Below are 18,012 nucleotides of genomic sequence, written 5' to 3'. Positions count from 1 at the left end.
GATGCCACATATATTTCATCTCAATTTTATATTAGGACTTATGATATATTCGACCAATCACGTTACGAATAGTTTGATGCCACATACATTTCATCTCAATTTTATATTAGGATAGGACTAGTATACGTTGCGCGCGCAAGCGCGCGTGTGATTGTTAGTATGATATTATCTATATTTTCATGATTATGATATATTTGACCATATTTGACCAATCACGTTACTAATAGTTTGCTTACATGATATATTTTCATATTTTTCATCTCAATTATAAGAGTGGATTTTATATTAGGACTATTGACACCATGCACCTCACGCTTTTTTTAAAATAAAACTAGAATTTGAATTTGCGCGCGCAAGCGCGCGCCTGACTATAGAATTTGCATATATTTTCATGCTTATGATATATTCGACCAATCACGTTACGAATAGTTTGATGCCACATACATTTCATCTCAATTTTATATTAGGATATTATTAGGATATAATATATATTAGGATACATTTTTTTTATTTACACTATTATTAATTTATATTTATTGAAATTTTTAACACTATTCTTAATTTAAATTTATTTTCTATTTTTTAGTTTGGTTTTCTATAAAAAGCGTGTTTTTAGTTTTTTTAAACTATTATTTATTTTTTAAAATAAAATACATTTTTTTTATTTACACTATTATTAATTTATATTTATTGAAATTTTTAACACTATTCTTAATTTAAATTTATTTTCTATTTTTTAGTTTGGTTTTCTATAAAAAGCGTGTTTTTAGTTTTTTTAAACTATTATTTATTTTATTGCAATTGATTAGTTATGAAAGTTTTAAAAATTGACAGCTGACAGCTAACTTCAGTATCATCCAGGAATTTTATGTGTGTAAGTAAGTATGGTTTACATTTACACACACTTAAAGTTAGAACATGCGGCTTGGATGTGTTTCACTGTGTATAAATCGAGTGTACATTAACCTAAATGAGTTTTCACTTTCACGGCATTCGAGTATTAACCAAATTTTTATTGACGCAGATAAGGTCTAACAACTGCAACTTAAAACGAGAATTTCGCACAAGTTTTTGTCGATTTGCACAACAATCCAACTGGGGATCTAATAAGAAATTTCGAGCCGTGAAATTGAACTTTCCTCTCGACATGACTGATCCGAAAATAGAAGAGGTTTTAGCACCGCTAAGAGCTAATGTCAAAGAACAGGTAACAGAACTTTCAATACTATTCCATATGGACATGTGAGTTTCCACGTGCTATACTTAATTATTAATTATTAATTATAATATAACCAGTTTTCAATATATACACAAATTTTTACATGCTTGTAAACATGAGCTCAACATTTTTGGATTTGTCCTTTTGATAGAAAATTTTATTTTATTTTATAGGTCTCGAAAATTATTAAAAAAAAATTGCATTTATAATTTTTTTATTGATAAAAATTATTTAAAGAAACTTAAAAGAAAAAATTTGACATGTAGAAAATTTGTAAAATTTTAAATGCAATTTTTTAAAAATATTTTTTTACTTATAATTTTTATTGATTCAAAAAAATCAATCATTTTTAAACGTTTGCTAATTTGAGTATAATACTTTTTTTGTTATAATTTAATGACATTAAGGATTAGCAAGTACTTGACCATTTTTTAATTTTAATTGATAAAACAAATTTGTTCCGAAAAAATATTTTTAAAAAATTGCATTTTTAATTTCTACACGTCAATTTTTTTACCATAATTTATTTGGTAAAAAAATTTTTAAATATCTGGTAAATAAATTTTAATTATAATTTACTAATCAAAAAATTTTTAAAAGATATCAAAAATGTCTCTTAGTATCATTAAATTTTAACATGTGTGTAAAAACATGAGATGATACTGAGAAATTTTTTTACAATTTTATAGCAATTAAATTAGTAAAATAAATTAATAAAAAAATTGTAAAAATAAAAAAAAATCTTTATTAAATTCCAAATATTTTTGATTTGTTATTTTAATATAAATTTCTTTAAAAAAAAAAAAAAAACAAATTTTTTATTTTATTTATTTATTTATTTATCCAAACGCCAATCGGCTTTATTCATTAGATTTACATAAATTAAATTTAGTTATGGGTGAAAAAAGAAAATAAAAAAAAAGTATTAACATTTCAATAGAATTAAATTTCAATTAAAATAAATTAAATTAATTTCATTTACTTTATAAGTTTAAATTATTAGCATAGTAAAAAAAAAATATCTCTAAGAGTAGTTATTACAAGATGAAATGAAATTGCCCTTTTTAAGAGGCTATTAAGGAGGTTCGAGCGAATCTAATGCAAAAAAATAATTTCCAACTTTGAGCTTTGAAATTAAATGTACGTATAAATAAATACGTAATTTATCTAATCCCAAAATTTAAAAAAGATTCACCGTTTAGTTACTTAGATATTAAATTTTAAAAATCAAATATTTTATCTCCTTATACACGGGCTCTTATTAATTATTTTTTTAAATATTTTCCTCCCAACTTTAACGGATAAAAAACTATAGACAAGAAACTTGGATTATTGCAAAATATAAAAACAATTTATTTATTTCTTTTATTTAAACCCAACAGTCCAGAGGGCCAATAACAGGGTTACTCAATAAATACAGAGTTGAAGATAGTAACAGAGTATGAACAATATTATATAATATAATATACAATGTCTCTATATAAACCAAAGCTTTAATTCTTAAATGCTAATTATTCCCTTAAATTAATTAATTAATCAGTGTATTCAATGTTTTTACCAGAAGCTAAAGGAAAGAAAAAAATAAAACAAAAAATAAAGTAATAGAAACCAAAGATAGTTACTCATTCTTAGAGATGATTATGATAAGCTTACATTGTTGAATTCTTGGTGATGCTAGTTTGCCAGATACTGAGAGTATGTAGTATAATCAGCCAGACTGATAGGTTTATTAATTTTATATTTATTTATTTGTCATTTATTTATCAACAATTTTCACTTAATATCAAATAGCTCTGAGGAGAAAATACTACTTACTGTTACTTACTACTAACTGTTAAGCTAAGTTTCAATAAGAATGTAAACATCATAATCAATGATAGAAGTGTAATATAATACATAACGTAATTAGATTAATTTATAATTTAATAAAAAAGGCCATTCGGCAGCCGAAATGGAAGTAGATTTCATGGTGAATAATAAAAATACTACTAGGGTTACATACGAAAAAAAAAAAATAATAAATTTCTGTTTGATTAAACAACAAAGACGTCAAAACGAATGCAAAAGTAAAATTTCATTAAATCTGTCTGAGAAAGCAGGTGATTTTTGGCCTAGACTGATAATGAGGTACACAAATTAAAGCTTATTTAATAAGCTTTCAGATGCCATTTATAGAATTTTGATAAGATATCGCGTTCAATTGTAATTGCACGAAAATTAAGCGAAAATTTTTGCGATTTTTGAAAATTTTTGAATTGCTATTATTATTCCTAAACTATTTAATTTGGAGAAATAAATAAGTACACAAATTGAAGCTTATTAAATACTCTCTAAACATGAATTAGTGAAAATTCACTGGAATAAGTGAATATTCACTAATTCTAAGTGCCAATTGAACCACTTTGAAACCAGAATATTCACTTATTCCAGTGAATTTTCACTAATTCATGTTTAGAGAGTAAGCTTTCAAATGCAATTTACAGAAATCCGATAGGATGTCGCGTTCCATTGTTATTGCACAGAAATAAGGTAAAAGTGAAAATTTTTTGCGATTTTTGAAAATTTTTGAATTGCTCTCATTTCTAAACTAATCGACAGATTTGACTCATCTTAGAATTTAACCTCGGAAATCGTCCTAAGAATAAGTATGTTACGTTTTATTGAGATCCGTATAGAATTACGGAAGTTAGAGAAGAGACAATGCCGATTATATCGTATATATATATATATATATAAACTTTTGAACCATATGCATTTTCTGAATCCGCTTGACGAGCTCAGTCGAAATATAGCAAAATTTTTCAAAAGTTCCGTGATGAAGACCAATGCAATAGTTAGATTTCTATGAAATCTACTAATAATACATTACCGATATAATTTTTGAAATATTTAAAGTCAAATTTTATGTTTGTAACTCGTTTATCGTCAGCTATTTATTCGAATAAAGATTTGAAAACATCGCGTCAACAGCTGAGAAAAAAGAAAAGGATAGAAATATAGTTACAGAGAGAGAAATGTTTAATTTAACTGACACACTCATCCACGTCTCTGTTATGGGTATAATCAAGCGCGCTATTGCCAAATCTGTTTATTTATTCCGGCAAGTAATAAATACCAAAGTCATTTTATTACTTTACTTTATTAAATAAGTAAAAATCATCAATTATTAAATTGTTTAAATTATTTTAAATTGAAATAAAGAATTTTTACGAATATTGGGAAGACTAAAATTAAAAAAAACATTTTTAATTATTTTGACTCATTAGTTACGCTCGAACTTCCTTAATTTTAATAAAAAAACAAAATTTTACCAAAAAAAAAAATAAATTTCCAGGGAGACCTGGTCCGCAAGCTTAAATCCGATGGCGCGCCCGAACTCGACGTCAAAAAAGCGGTAGCAGAATTGAAGCTCCGTAAAAAACTCCTCGAAGAAAAAGAATTATCCCTAGCATCAGACGCGCACACCTTCGACCGGGCCCGTATGGAAGACCTCTTAAAGCGCCGCTTCTTCTACGATCAATCATTCGCGATCTACGGAGGGATCACGGGTCAATACGACTTCGGTCCAATGGGCTGCGCCTTTAAATCAAACCTGCTCTCCTTCTGGCGCAGTTTTTTCGTCCAGAAGGAGAAGATGCTCGAAGTGGAAGGATCCATCTTAACCCTGGAGCCAGTCTTGAAGGCCTCCGGCCACGTGGACAGATTCGCCGACCTGATGGTCAAAGACACAAAGAACGGCGAGTGCTTCCGCCTGGACCACCTGATCAAAGCCCACCTGGAAAAAGTAGCAGCGGACAAAAAGACTTCCGAAGAAACCCGAGCAGAGTGTCAGGACATCGTTGTAAAACTCGACGGGATGACCAAAGAGGAGATGGCAGCTGTGGTCAAAAAATTTGAAATGAAGTCACCGATTACCGGAAATGACCTGACCGAGCCAATAGACTTCAATTTAATGTTCGGAGTCCAGATCGGGCCTTCCGGGGCAATAAAAGGCTTCTTAAGACCGGAAACTGCTCAAGGAATTTTTGTGAACTTCAAACGTCTGCTAGAATTCAATCAAGAAAAGCTTCCGTTCGCTGCCGCGCAAATCGGGAAGGCTTTTCGTAACGAGATTTCGCCTCGGTCCGGATTAATTAGAGTCCGAGAGTTTACGATGGCTGAAATTGAGCATTTTTGCGATCCTAAGGACAAATCTCACCCTAAATTCGACGCGATTAAAGACACTGAATTAATTCTTTACTCCGCTTGCAACCAAATGGACGGAAAAAGCGCCGAAACTCGGACAATAGGCAGCGCTGTTGCCTCTGGCTTGGTAGAAAATGAAACTCTGGGGTATTTTCTTGCAAGGATCCAACAATTTTTAGTAAAAGTCGGAGTTGATCCGAAAAAACTGCGGTTCCGTCAGCACATGAGCAATGAAATGGCTCATTACGCTTGCGATTGTTGGGACGCTGAGTGTCTGACCTCTTATGGGTGGATTGAATGCGTCGGGTGCGCTGACAGGTCAGCCTACGACCTGACTCAACACACCAGAGCCACTGGAGTCAAGTTAGTCGCTGAGAAAAAATTGCCGGAGCCCAAAACGATTGATATCTGCGAAGCTACTCCCAATAGAGGGATTATTGGGAAGACTTTGAGGAACAAAGCTAAGGAAGTCCTTGAATTCATTGGGAGCTTGGAGGAAGAACAGCTGGAGGGACTGGAGAAGACTCTGGAGACTGAGGGTAAGTACGAGGTTACACTGGCTGATGGCAGCAGTGTCTGGGTGACCAAAGAGATGGTTTCGGTGAAAAGGTACCAAAAGAATGTGCATGTAGAAGACATCACTCCGAGTGTTATTGAACCCTCTTTTGGGATCGGGAGGATTATGTACGCGATCTTTGAGCAGAATTTTAAAAAGAGGGATGGGGATGAGCAGCGGAATTATATCAGCTTGCCGCCGGTTGTTGCTCCGCTCAAGTGCTCGGTTTTGCCGCTGAGTGGAAACGCGGAGTTTGTGCCTTTTGTTAATAAACTGGCGGAAGGGTTGGATGAGGTTGAGGTTTCTTATAAGGTTGATGACTCTTCTGGGAGCATTGGGAGAAGGTATGCTCGCACTGATGAGATTGCTATTCCTTTTGGGATTACTATTGATTTTGATACGTTGAAGACTCCGCATACTGCGACGCTGAGGGAGCGCGATAGTATGCAGCAGTTAAGGGTTCCGCTGGATGAGCTTCCTGGGGTTGTTAGGGATCTTGCTAATGAGAAGACTACTTGGAAAGAGGCTCAAGAGAAGTATCCTAAGTTTGAACAGCAGGAATCACATGAATAAAATTTAAAGTGGATATTTTTTTATCAAACAATTTTTTTGTTCGAATTTTTTGTAAGATTTTTTAATAATAAAAGTCGTAGTTTTAATTTACTTGGAAGTATTTTTTTTTTGTAAGGATCTAAGTGTTGGTTTTTTTATTTTTAAGTCAAAATTTAAATTTAAATTCGATACTTTTTTATTAGGCTATTTTTGAAGATTTTCTTTGGACGAATTTTTTGTAAGATTTTTTAATAATAAAATTCGTAGTTTTAATTTATTTGGAGGGATTTTATTTTTTTGTTTGTAGGGATCTAATTGTTGGTTTTTTTATTTTTAAGTTAAAATTTAAATTTAAATTGGATATTTTTTTATTAGGCTATTTTTCAAGCTTGTTTTTGGTCGATTTTTTGTAAGATTTTTTAATAATAAAAATCGTTGATTTAATTTACTTGGGAGTATTTAATTTTTTTTTTTTTAGGGATTTAATTGTTAGTTTTTTTTATTTTTAAGTCGGAATTTATGAAGGTAATTATTGACTATTTTTAATTTTTTATTTTTAAGATTTTTATTTAATTAAAATTAATGTGAAAATTTTTTTAAATGACCGAAGCTTTTACTGAATTAAATATATTTTTTAAAAATGTTTTCTAATTAAATATTGACTCCTGTGACTATAAAATAATTAGTGGTTTTATTAAATTTATTTATTTAATTTTTTATAATGCTGAAATTAGCTGATAATAATTTTTTTATTTTTCCTGAAAAAAAAATCAGTTCTAGAAAATTATTTTTAAAAAAATACATGGATAATTTTTTAGAGATTTTAAAGATGAAATTTTTTAAATAAATTTTTCCTGAAAATTAATTTAGCATATATTTAATAATTTTCAAAATTCTATAAAAAAATAAATTATGGCAAAAAAAATTGACATTTGAAAATTTTAAAAAATAAAAAATGCAATTTTTGAAAAATGATTTTGTGGGACACATTTTTTTGTTAAATAAAATTAAAAATTGTTAAGGGACTGCTAAATTTAATGTCATAAATTTTTCTTGTAAAAAATTTAAAAAAAAAAAAAAAATAGTAAAAGTTAAAATTGAAATTTACCGCGTAAATACTTACAGATAAATGTTTGTAATAATTAAAAAATCATATAAAAATTATAATTTATTGCTCACTTTTTTTGATAATTTAATAAATGCTTACATGAAATCTTTTTTAGATGCATCCTTCGGTAAGGTAAAAGCCCCAGTTATTGACGCTATAAGAGACAAAGTTGTGATTTCATTTTTTTTAAGCAATCAAATATAAATATCGATGAATTTTGTTTGTGGTAATGTCTTCAGTAATGTTTTAACTAATCAATTTCTTTTTTTAAAATGATAATCAGTGATATTTACTAATTAATTTTAAATAATTAAATATATGATCTGGATACACCAATTATCCCATAATAAAATTGAGATGAAATGTATGTGAAACAAATTTATTCGTAATGTGATTGGTTGAAAATATTTATTCTCATTCTGATTGGTTGAAAGTGAATATAATATACATAAACTACACATAAATATATCATGACCATAAATATGAGGCGCGCGCTTGCGCGCGCAAATTTGAATTCTAGTCTCATAATAAAATTGAGATGAAATGTATGTGGCATCAAACTATTCGTAACATGATTGGTCGAATATATCATAAGCATGAAAATATAGACAAATGCTATACTCAGGCGTGCGCTTGTGCGCGCAAAATTCAATTCTAGTTGACGGGTTAAAAAACTGATTGATCTAATTATTGACGTACCGTAACCCCAATTATTGACGCCCTTACTGCACATGCGTCGAATCATTTGGTTATATTGTTATTTATCAAAAACTTGATATAAAGTAATCAATACTAGAATTTGAATTTGCGCGCGCAAGTGCGCGCCTGACTATAGCATTTGCATATATTTTCATGCTTATGATATATTCGACCAATCACGTTACGAATAGTTTGATGCAACATACATTTCATCTCAATTTTATATTAGGATTATTAAAGTTAATTAATAATAATTTCTATGAATGAATAATTATTATGAAAAATATAACAATTTATTTAAAAACTTATTTAACACTAAAACACGCCGAGTTATTTGACAGTTAAAAGCCTTGAATATAATCGCGTATATAACGTATTTTATACTTAAAAAAAAAAGGCGTCATAGCGCTGTCGACTGGCTGTCAATATGGGATTCACCATAAAAATTATGAACTAGTTATTGACTCCCATTATTTAAATATCATAAAGCATACAATTAATTTCGATTATTTAATTTTATAAATATTTCATATATTGTTAATTAAAAAAAAAATAGATCATATAATTACATGAAAAAATTAATTTAAACTCGGCAGTTAAAAAAAATGCTTTTCTAACCAAAGTTGTTAAGAAAATAGACGCTCGTAAGCTGATTTGATGAACTGGTGGTAACTTTATTTTTTTTTTAATAATTAATATTTAATATTTTGAACTGAATGTGATTTTTTTCAATTTTTTAATTAATTAGAATTTAATAAAAATTTATTTGATCGTTATTCTTATTACAGATAATTTAATATATTTAAAAATAATTTAGGGTGTCAATATTTAGACCCCCGTCAATAATTGGGGCTTTTACCTTACTCTGTCTTATATTTAAAAAATTTTTAATCATTTTCCGTGAAGTTAGCATTCTGATCACGTCAGAGAGTGTCACTAGCCATTCCACATTTTTAACACATTGTTTACATTTTTCATTTAAGTTACATGCGGCTCAAGTGTTGTTTTGTTTATTACTTATTATTACAACAGTAAAAAAATTAATAGTTATTATTTACTGTATAATTTAATAAAAGGTACGTAATTATTTTTTGACTCAATATAAATATGTTAAGAAAGTGTCAAAATAATAAATAATACTGAAAGTAAAAGACAACTTGTTGAATTTTTCAAATAAATCAAAGGCGAAAAATTATTCAAAAATCAACAAATGTTTAAAAGTTTTTATTACTTTCAGAAAAAATTATATTAAGGTAAGTGTGGGTATTACCAACACTGCAGGTGTAGGTATTACTGCAGATTTTCTTGTTTTAATTATCAATAAATGGGTTATGACTTTTTTGATTAAAAAAAAATTATTTCTGTTAATTTAAACCTTTTGGAAAATAACTGCATAGTGATTTTATATGTATGACAATTTTTCAATTTGTTATTAATTAATAAAAATTAAGTAGTCACAGAAGTGAATAATTTTATCTTTTTTAAGAGTTTCAGTGTAAAAAGAGCTGGTCGTAAAAAGTCTTTTTCTTTATATAAATGACCTAATTAATATATTTTTTACATTTAGAAGTTAGATAACCCTTTTTTAGAATCAAATAATTAATAAAAATTACATTTTTATCAGTAAAATTTATTTAATTAAGCATGCAGTAATTGGTACCGAAAAACCGCATGTGCGTGTATTACTGCAATTTTCTCAGTCGACTGCAGTAATAGAAGCGCATCTATTTGTATATGTCTGTACCTATTACTGCGGATGTAAACACGGCTATTCTAATTTCTAAATAAGTGCGTGAATCAAGTTGTCTCGAAGTGAAAAATAAACTATGGATAAAATTAATAAAAAATCAAAAGTTAATAAACAAAAAAATAAGAAGTCGAGGCAAGTCCACCAGGAAAGCAATAATCAGTAGATTGTAAGATTACATCAATTAAAATTTACCAATTCTGGTCAATTAATAATACGTTAAGGCTGTGTTACTTATTATCAACAGACTCGATAGAGTCTGGCGCCAAGTTCCGTTCTCAAGCCAGACTACCGAGTGTGTATATACCGTAAGCAGAACGGTTTTTTGAGGTTACAAATTTTTTTTCAAATTTATTTTGATTTTTTTTTTATATGATATTTTATAATAGTAGTTCATGCTTTTTATTACGTGTATTACTTGATTATTATCAATTATCTTTATAATTTCTTTTTAAAATTATTAAAAATAATCAGCACAAACTATAGCGACCCAGATTTTTAGATTTTAACTTTTTTCTTATGTAAAAACCGGAGGGACGGCCTCTTTTACCCAGATTCCGATTACACAGATGGCGCTATTACCCAGATCCCTTTGACACATATCCCGATTACGCAGATTGTGATTAAACAGATTTTCTATTACACAGATTACTTATTACTCAGATAACCGATTACACAGAAAATCTTTAACGCAGATCCCGATGACGCAGATAATTTAAATTTTTAAATGATAAATGCCATAATAAAGCCAAGCACTAAAAGTGCCTGAAATTTTTAAATTGCCGCCATCAAAACATGCCGGATGAGCATGTAATCTAGCTATTGGTTGAATTTAAGGTTAAAGGTGTGCACGGAGCGCTTTATTGAAGTATCTACAGTGTATATGTGTAAAATCCCGCGTTGGTTGAATTTTTTATTAGATACTTGATATAATGAATCAACAAAATTACAGGTTAAAGATTAGAGCTATATAGGTAAGTAAACATATTTATTATTTATATTAAAAGTTCGGGTTTGAAGTTTAAATATAATTAGTTCAATTACCCCCAAGCGGGGATGAATCGAACCATTTGACGCGTTTGCATAAATTAATCATTTAAGAATCAATGTTGTTTATTGACTAATTTATGGATCGATAATTAGAGAAGACATAATAAATTAGCATTCCGAGAAAAAAAAAAATTAGACAAACGGTTGACCCTGAAGGCCATCCCTGCAACTTCCCGCCACTTACATACCTAGGCGCTTAAAATTGCACTAATAATTGCTCTTCGAGCTCAAAAACAACTTATGTCTTATTTTGAGCTCTCCAAGCTCAAAGAGATAGTCTTTTCTATACTTTTGACATAGAATTTAATTTCACATAACTTCACACTAATAGATTTGTTTATAGTTAAAAGATTTGTTGCTATTTAACAAATCATTTATTAGAAGCCATTTGTTAGGCCTTAACAAATATTTCTTAGTATTTAAAAAGATTTATTAATACTTAATAAATGAATATCAGATTTATTGAATACAAACAAATCATTTTGAATACTAAGAAATATTTATTTAACATTAAAAAATGGTCTCTAATAAATGATTTGTTAGCTATTAACAAATATTATTTAATACAAATAAATCCTTCTATCAGTGCAGTCAATTCGTTCAAGAGATATCATAAACGAAAGAAAACCGAAAAGTGTTTTCTGCACATAACTTCACATAATTTCACATAATTTCACATAATTTCAGTCGATTCGTTCAAGAGAAATCATGAACGAAAGAAAACCGAAAAGTGTTTCCTGCACATAATTTCACATAATTTCACATAATTTCACATAATTTCACATAATTTCAGTCGATTCGTTCAAGAGATAACTTCACATAATTTCACATAATTTCAATCAATTCGTTCAAGTGTTTTTTCCACATAAATTTACATAATTTTGCATGAGTTCACATAACATTTCTTTTCGGATCGTTTTTGATGAGATAGTATAATTTTTAGACTTTTGAGCTCGAAGAAACATAGAAAAGCTATCTCTCCAAGCTCGGAGAGCTCAAAATAATACATAAATCGATCCAATTATTATACGAGGGATTTTCAAATCGAAAAAATTTACCCTGATTCGTTCTTATATTTGGTCCTATTTTAATTTTTACATATGTTCACTTATGTACATTTTCTTTATATATTTCAATATATCTTTTAATATATAACTAGAATTTGAATTTGCGCGCGCAAGCGCGCGCCTGACTATAGCATTTGCATATATTTTCATGCTTATGATATATTCGACCAATCACGTTACGAATAGTTTGATGCCACATACATTTCATCTCAATTTTATATTAGGATATATATTAATATATATATATAACTTTACTTTTTTTTAATAAATATTTGTATTATTTTTAATAGTTTTTAAATTTATTAATTACTATTGATTTTATATATTTCTTAATATATAAAGATTATAATCTATAAAATTTTTAATTCAAAGTAGGGGAGAAGGGGGTCAATTGAACCCAAAAATTTTCATCAATTTTTTATTATTCGAATTAAAACTAAATAGTATTTTTTTTTTTCTTGGAATGGTAATTTATTATGTCTTCTCTAATTATCGATCCATAAATTAGTCAATAAACAACATTGATTCTTAAATGATTAATTTATGCAAACGCGTCAAATGGTTCGATTCATCCCCGCTTGGGGGTAATTGAACTAATTATATTTAAACTTCAAACCCGAACTTTTAATATAAATAATAAATATGTTTACTTACCTATATAGCTCTAATCTTTAACCTGTAATTTTGTTGATTCATTTGTTGATTCATTATATCAAGTATCTAATAAAAAATTCAACCAACGCGGGATTTTACACATATACACTGTAGATACTTCAATAAAGCGCTCCGTGCACACCTTTTACCTTAAATTCAACCAATAGCTAGATTACATGCTCATCCGGCATGTTTTGATGGCGGCAATTTAAAAATTTCAGGCACTTTTAGTGCTTGGCTTTATTTAGGCATTTATCATTTAAAAATTTAAATTATCTGCGTCATCGGGATCTGCGTTAAAGATTTTCTGTGTAATCGGTTATCTGAGTAATAAGTAATCTGTGTAATAGAAAATCTGTTTAATCACAATCTGCGTAATCGGGATATGTGTCAAAGGGATCTGGGTAATAGCGCCATCTGTGTAATCGGAATCTGGGTAAAAGAGGCCGTCCCAAAGCGGACGGCCAGAGACTAAATAATATAAGGATACATGCTAATCTTATAATAGATGGAAAACTACAGTAAAAAAAAGATATTTGACAGCTTGCAATTACACACGCCAGTCGGCGCAAGAATAACTTTTACATGAACTATAGCTTAACAGCCGAGACCAGTGATTGCAGTTTCAATCGGCTTAGCGAAACGAATGGAAATTTTGAAAAAACGTTTTTAGAGATAATAGATAATTTAATAAACTATTTCACCACAAAGCATTTTTTTCAAAAATTTCATTCGTTTCGTGAAACCAATCGAAACTGCAATTGCTCTGCTGTTGGAAGTGCGACAGAGATAGTTCCGTTGAGCTCCTTGAGAGCAAAGCGAGAAAAAGATGGTCTTGCCTGTTAAAGGGGATAATTTGCCACCGGAAATGTATTAAATTAAAATTGTCAATTTTTATTATAACTAGAATTTGAATTTCCGCGCGCAAGCGCGCCTGACTATAGCATTTGCATATATTTTCATGCTTATGATATATTCGACCAATCACGTTACGAATAGTTTGATGCCACATACATTTCATCTCAATTTTATATTAGGACTAGAATTCAAATTTGCGCGCGCCTCATATTTATGGTCATGATATATTTATGTGTAGTTTATGTATATTATATTCACTTTCAACCAATCAGAATGAGAATAAATATTTTCAACCAATCACATCACGAATAAATTGGTTTCACATACATTTCATCTCAATTTTATTATGGGACTAGAATTTGAATTTGCGCGCGCAAGCGCGCGCCTGACTATAGCATTTGCATATATTTTCATGCTTATGATATATTCGACCAATCACGTTACGAATAGTTTGATGCCACATACATTTCATCTCAATTTTATATTAGGATTACAAAAAATACTGAAATAGTCCACGTTCATAAGACTATTAAGAAAAAAAATTTTTATTTCTTTACAAAAAGATATAAAATAAAAAATTAAAAAATCCAAGTAACCGATATGGTTGTATATGATTTTTGGACATTAAAAAAAATTTTGTTGTAAATTTAAAAATTAAAAGAAACAATTTTGGAACGTACTTGGTGTGCGTCATTGTGTACTTCAATTTTTTTTAAAAGTCCTAGTAGATAGATTTTAGGAATTTCATAAAAAGTGAAATATTTCGTAACCACGCACACTAAATACGTTCCAAAATTGTTTCTTTTAATTTTTAAATTTACAACAAAATTTTTTTTAATGTCCAAAAATCATATACAACCATATCGGTTACTTGGATTTTTTAATTTTTTATTTTATATCTTTTTGTAAAGAAATAAAAATTTTTTTTCTTAATAGTCTTATGAACGTGGACTTGGCGCGATTTTTTTTACAGTGAAACTGTTTTTGTTCGGATTTAGATTATGAAGAATTCTTGTTATTACATTAAACTAATAAATTTTCTTTTTGATAAGTTTTTGTTGATTTTTAAGTAAATCCTAAAATATAGCCGTTCTGCAGTAATAGGTACGCAGTAACTGGATCAGTTGCAGTAATAGGAGCAAGCTACTTTAAGACCTGCAGTAATACATGCATTTAGACTTCTTTTTAAATGCTTATTATTTAACGAAAATATTTGTTTCTCTCATTGTTGATTTTATTTTGGGTTAATAATGAATTAAACTTTTGTTTAAAAAAAAAAAAAGTTATTATTATCTTGAGAAAATTTTATAAAAATACTTTCGAAGTGAGACTTGCGAAAAAAACTGCAGTAATACCCACACTTACCCTATATAAAATAGCCGGTAACCTGAAAACAAATTTTAAATGACATTAAAATAAGCAGTCACTTCACAATTTTTTAATTTTATTTAACAAAAAAATTTGTTCCAAAAAATTATTTAAAAAAAATTGCATTTTTACTTTTTTTTTTAATCTTTACATGCCAATTTTTTTAATAATTTTTTTTTTATAATTTATTTGTTATAAAAATTACTTAAATTATCAAATATCTGCTAAATTAATTTACATGAATTTTGAGTATCCTAAAATATTATGATATTTATGTGAGCAGTCATTTGATTATTTTATAAATTATTTTTAACAAATAAATTTACTCCAAAAAATTATTTTTAAAAAATTCCATATTTAATTTTCTTAAATTTCTAAATGTCAATTTTTTTTCCAAATTTTTTTGACATAATTTATTTGTTACAAAAATTCTACAAATTATCAAGTAACTGCTAAATTAATTTTCATAAAATAACTAACCAATTACACTAAAAAAAAATTTTCATAAAAATTTCACTAACAATTTTTTTTAATTATTGCAAGTGGAATTTTTTAATTAAACTTTTTTTATTAATAATTTCATTGATACAAAAAAAAAATTTCTATTGTTTGTCAACTTCTATGATATAAAAATTCATTTTTTTCATCAATTAAATTACAATTAAAAAAATACTTTTACAAAATTGCACGTATAATTTTTAAAATTTATTATTTCAATTTTTTTGTAATAATTATCTAATTTAATAAATTATAAAAATTTTTAAGATTAATTTCGGCTAGTTTAATTATAAAATATTAATAAAAATTTTTATTTTTCTATTAATTAGATGGCTATGAATGAAGATTTATCAAAAAAGATAGTAAAATTTGAAAAATTCATAAACGAAGTATTGAAAAGTGACTTAAAAAAATTTGAAGAAAAGTTGGATGTTAAGAACACTGAGCTTGCAGAATTCATCCAGCTGAAAAGTGTCATCACGACGTTAAAAAGTACCGAGTGCAATGAAAGTGGATTCAAGACCCAGGTTGATTTAGGGAACAATTTTTTTATTCAAGCTACTGTTGAAGATGCCTCTAAAATTTTCCTAGACGTCGGCTTGGGTTATTTCGTAGAGTTCAACTTGGATGAAGCTGTGGTGCTTATTAATGTCCGGGTCAAGTTGCTGGAGATGCAAATTAGTAACTTGCGTAAAGAAATCGCTAAAACTAATGCTCACATTAAGTTACTGTTGATGGGCATGAGAAATTTGCAAGGTTTCAAATGACATTCAGGGACCTATTTTCACCTGATCTCTTGTAAATAAATCCATTCTAATAATAATTATAACTACAATTAATTGAGCAATCAATACTCTTATTCTAATGTAAATAAAATTTTTATTTTATTTTTTTTTTGTAACAAATAAATTGTAAAAAATCATTTAGAAAATTTACTTATTTAAGGATTTTAAATAATTGAACAAAAACTTGCCTTTAATAATTAAAAAAAAATTGCACTAAAATTAGCAAACATTTAAAAATTATTAAAATTTTTATAGCAGATATATTATTATAGAAAAAATGTTTTTTAAAATTTGCACTTGGAATTTTTTTAAATTTCTACATGTGGAATTTTTTTGTTAAATTTTTTTCATTATAATCAAATTGTTATAAAAATCTAAAAAATTGTAAAATGTCTATTTAATTTCAGTTTCATAAATTAAATTATGTATTGTTTCTAGAAAAAAATTTTCTAGTTAATTAATTAACATAAATTTCATACTTGATGAATTATAATTATAAAAAAATTTTTTGATTAAGGTAAAAGACCCAGTTATTGACACTGGCCTAGTTGTTTGACACTTGCAATTTTATTCTAATTAAAAAAATAAAATGTTCTCAAAAAATCAATTATCTTAAAATTTATAATTCAAACAATATATTTATTAATTTATTAGTGTTGATTTATTTTTTTTTAATTAAAATAACTTGCTAGTGTCAATAACTGGGTCTTTTATCTTATTATTGTTAGAAATTCAGACAATATAAATTTTAATACTAAAAATCAGGCAATTATTTTTATAATGACACTTAAATTAGCAGACATCTGATAATTATTAGGATTTTTTTCATTAAAAAAATTTTGTAAAACTTTACGTGCAATTTTTAAAAAAATATTTTTTTAAATTTTAATTTAATTAATGAAAAAAATTTTCTTAATGTCTTCTGAGTTTAGTATCATTTTTTAAATTCTTGGAAAAAATAACTTAGTAGAAAATTATCTTAATAAATTTTCATAAATTTTAGACATTGTCAATTTTTAATTAATTGAAAAAATTGTCAATTTCAAATTAAACATCAGATATTGTCAATTTTTTTTAATTTCATAAAAAATTGAATTTTTTATTTTCTTCTAAAAAATAAATTTTAAAAAATTATTTAGAAAATTTGTATTAGTTGAGAATTTTAAATAATTGAACAAAACCCGTGTAAAAATGATATGATATCATTATGACGCTCATAATGAATCTCATATTTTGACACTAATATGAGATTCATATAAAAGCCATCTCAATACATTTGAAACCTGTAATTAGTAAAAGACTTATTATGGAAACGATTTTTTTTTTTAACTAGATTATAAAATTTTTATTTTTCTTGTTAGAGAAAGAAAATTTCTAGTAATTTGATTACGTTTTATTATAAAATTTGATCTACACGGATCGGTCACATGGAGATTCGTGACCAATCCCTAGTGACAAACGCATAATTTCATACTGAAGTCATAATAGTATCTGCGTAAACTCACGAGAGAATCAGGCTGAACTTTCAAATTCATTATGATATTGTTGCCTTTTATTCATAATTCAAGAAAAAAATTATTTATTACTGTTGGAAATTCGTTAGGATAGTATCTCCATGATGATATTAACATAATTTCATTATGAAATCATAATGATGTTGAATTGA

The 18,012-nt window shown here is 27.5% G+C and overlaps 2 protein-coding genes across 3 annotated transcripts; both read left to right on the top strand.

Moving 5' to 3' along the window:
• Positions 1–857: 857 nt before the first annotated feature.
• Positions 858–6,578, top strand: LOC123260658 (glycine--tRNA ligase). Of its 2 annotated transcripts, XM_044721889.1 has the most exons (3): positions 858–931; positions 1,025–1,207; positions 4,554–6,578. In XM_044721889.1, the coding sequence occupies exons 1-3, from the start codon at positions 869–871 to the stop codon at positions 6,531–6,533; spliced, it is 2,226 nt and encodes a 741-aa protein (XP_044577824.1). In that variant the 5' UTR covers positions 858–868; the 3' UTR covers positions 6,534–6,578. The 2 variants fall into 2 exon arrangements, with proteins under 2 accessions (XP_044577824.1, XP_044577826.1); XM_044721891.1 differs by lacking the exon at positions 858–931 and having other exon boundaries at positions 938–1,207.
• Positions 6,579–9,277: 2,699 nt separating this feature from the next.
• On the top strand, positions 9,278–16,483 carry LOC123260420 (protein UXT homolog). Its single transcript, XM_044721511.1, has 2 exons — positions 9,278–9,395; positions 15,891–16,483. The coding sequence occupies exon 2, from the start codon at positions 15,891–15,893 to the stop codon at positions 16,326–16,328; it is 438 nt and encodes a 145-aa protein (XP_044577446.1). The 5' UTR covers positions 9,278–9,395; the 3' UTR covers positions 16,329–16,483.
• The last annotated feature ends 1,529 nt before the right edge of the window (positions 16,484–18,012 follow it).

This window comes from Cotesia glomerata, linkage group LG3 (assembly GCF_020080835.1).
Source record: "Cotesia glomerata isolate CgM1 linkage group LG3, MPM_Cglom_v2.3, whole genome shotgun sequence".
Taxonomy (NCBI): Eukaryota; Metazoa; Arthropoda; class Insecta; order Hymenoptera; family Braconidae; genus Cotesia; species Cotesia glomerata.
The sequence above is the reverse complement of the archived record's forward strand: the minus strand, read 5'-3'. Positions and strand labels throughout refer to the sequence as shown.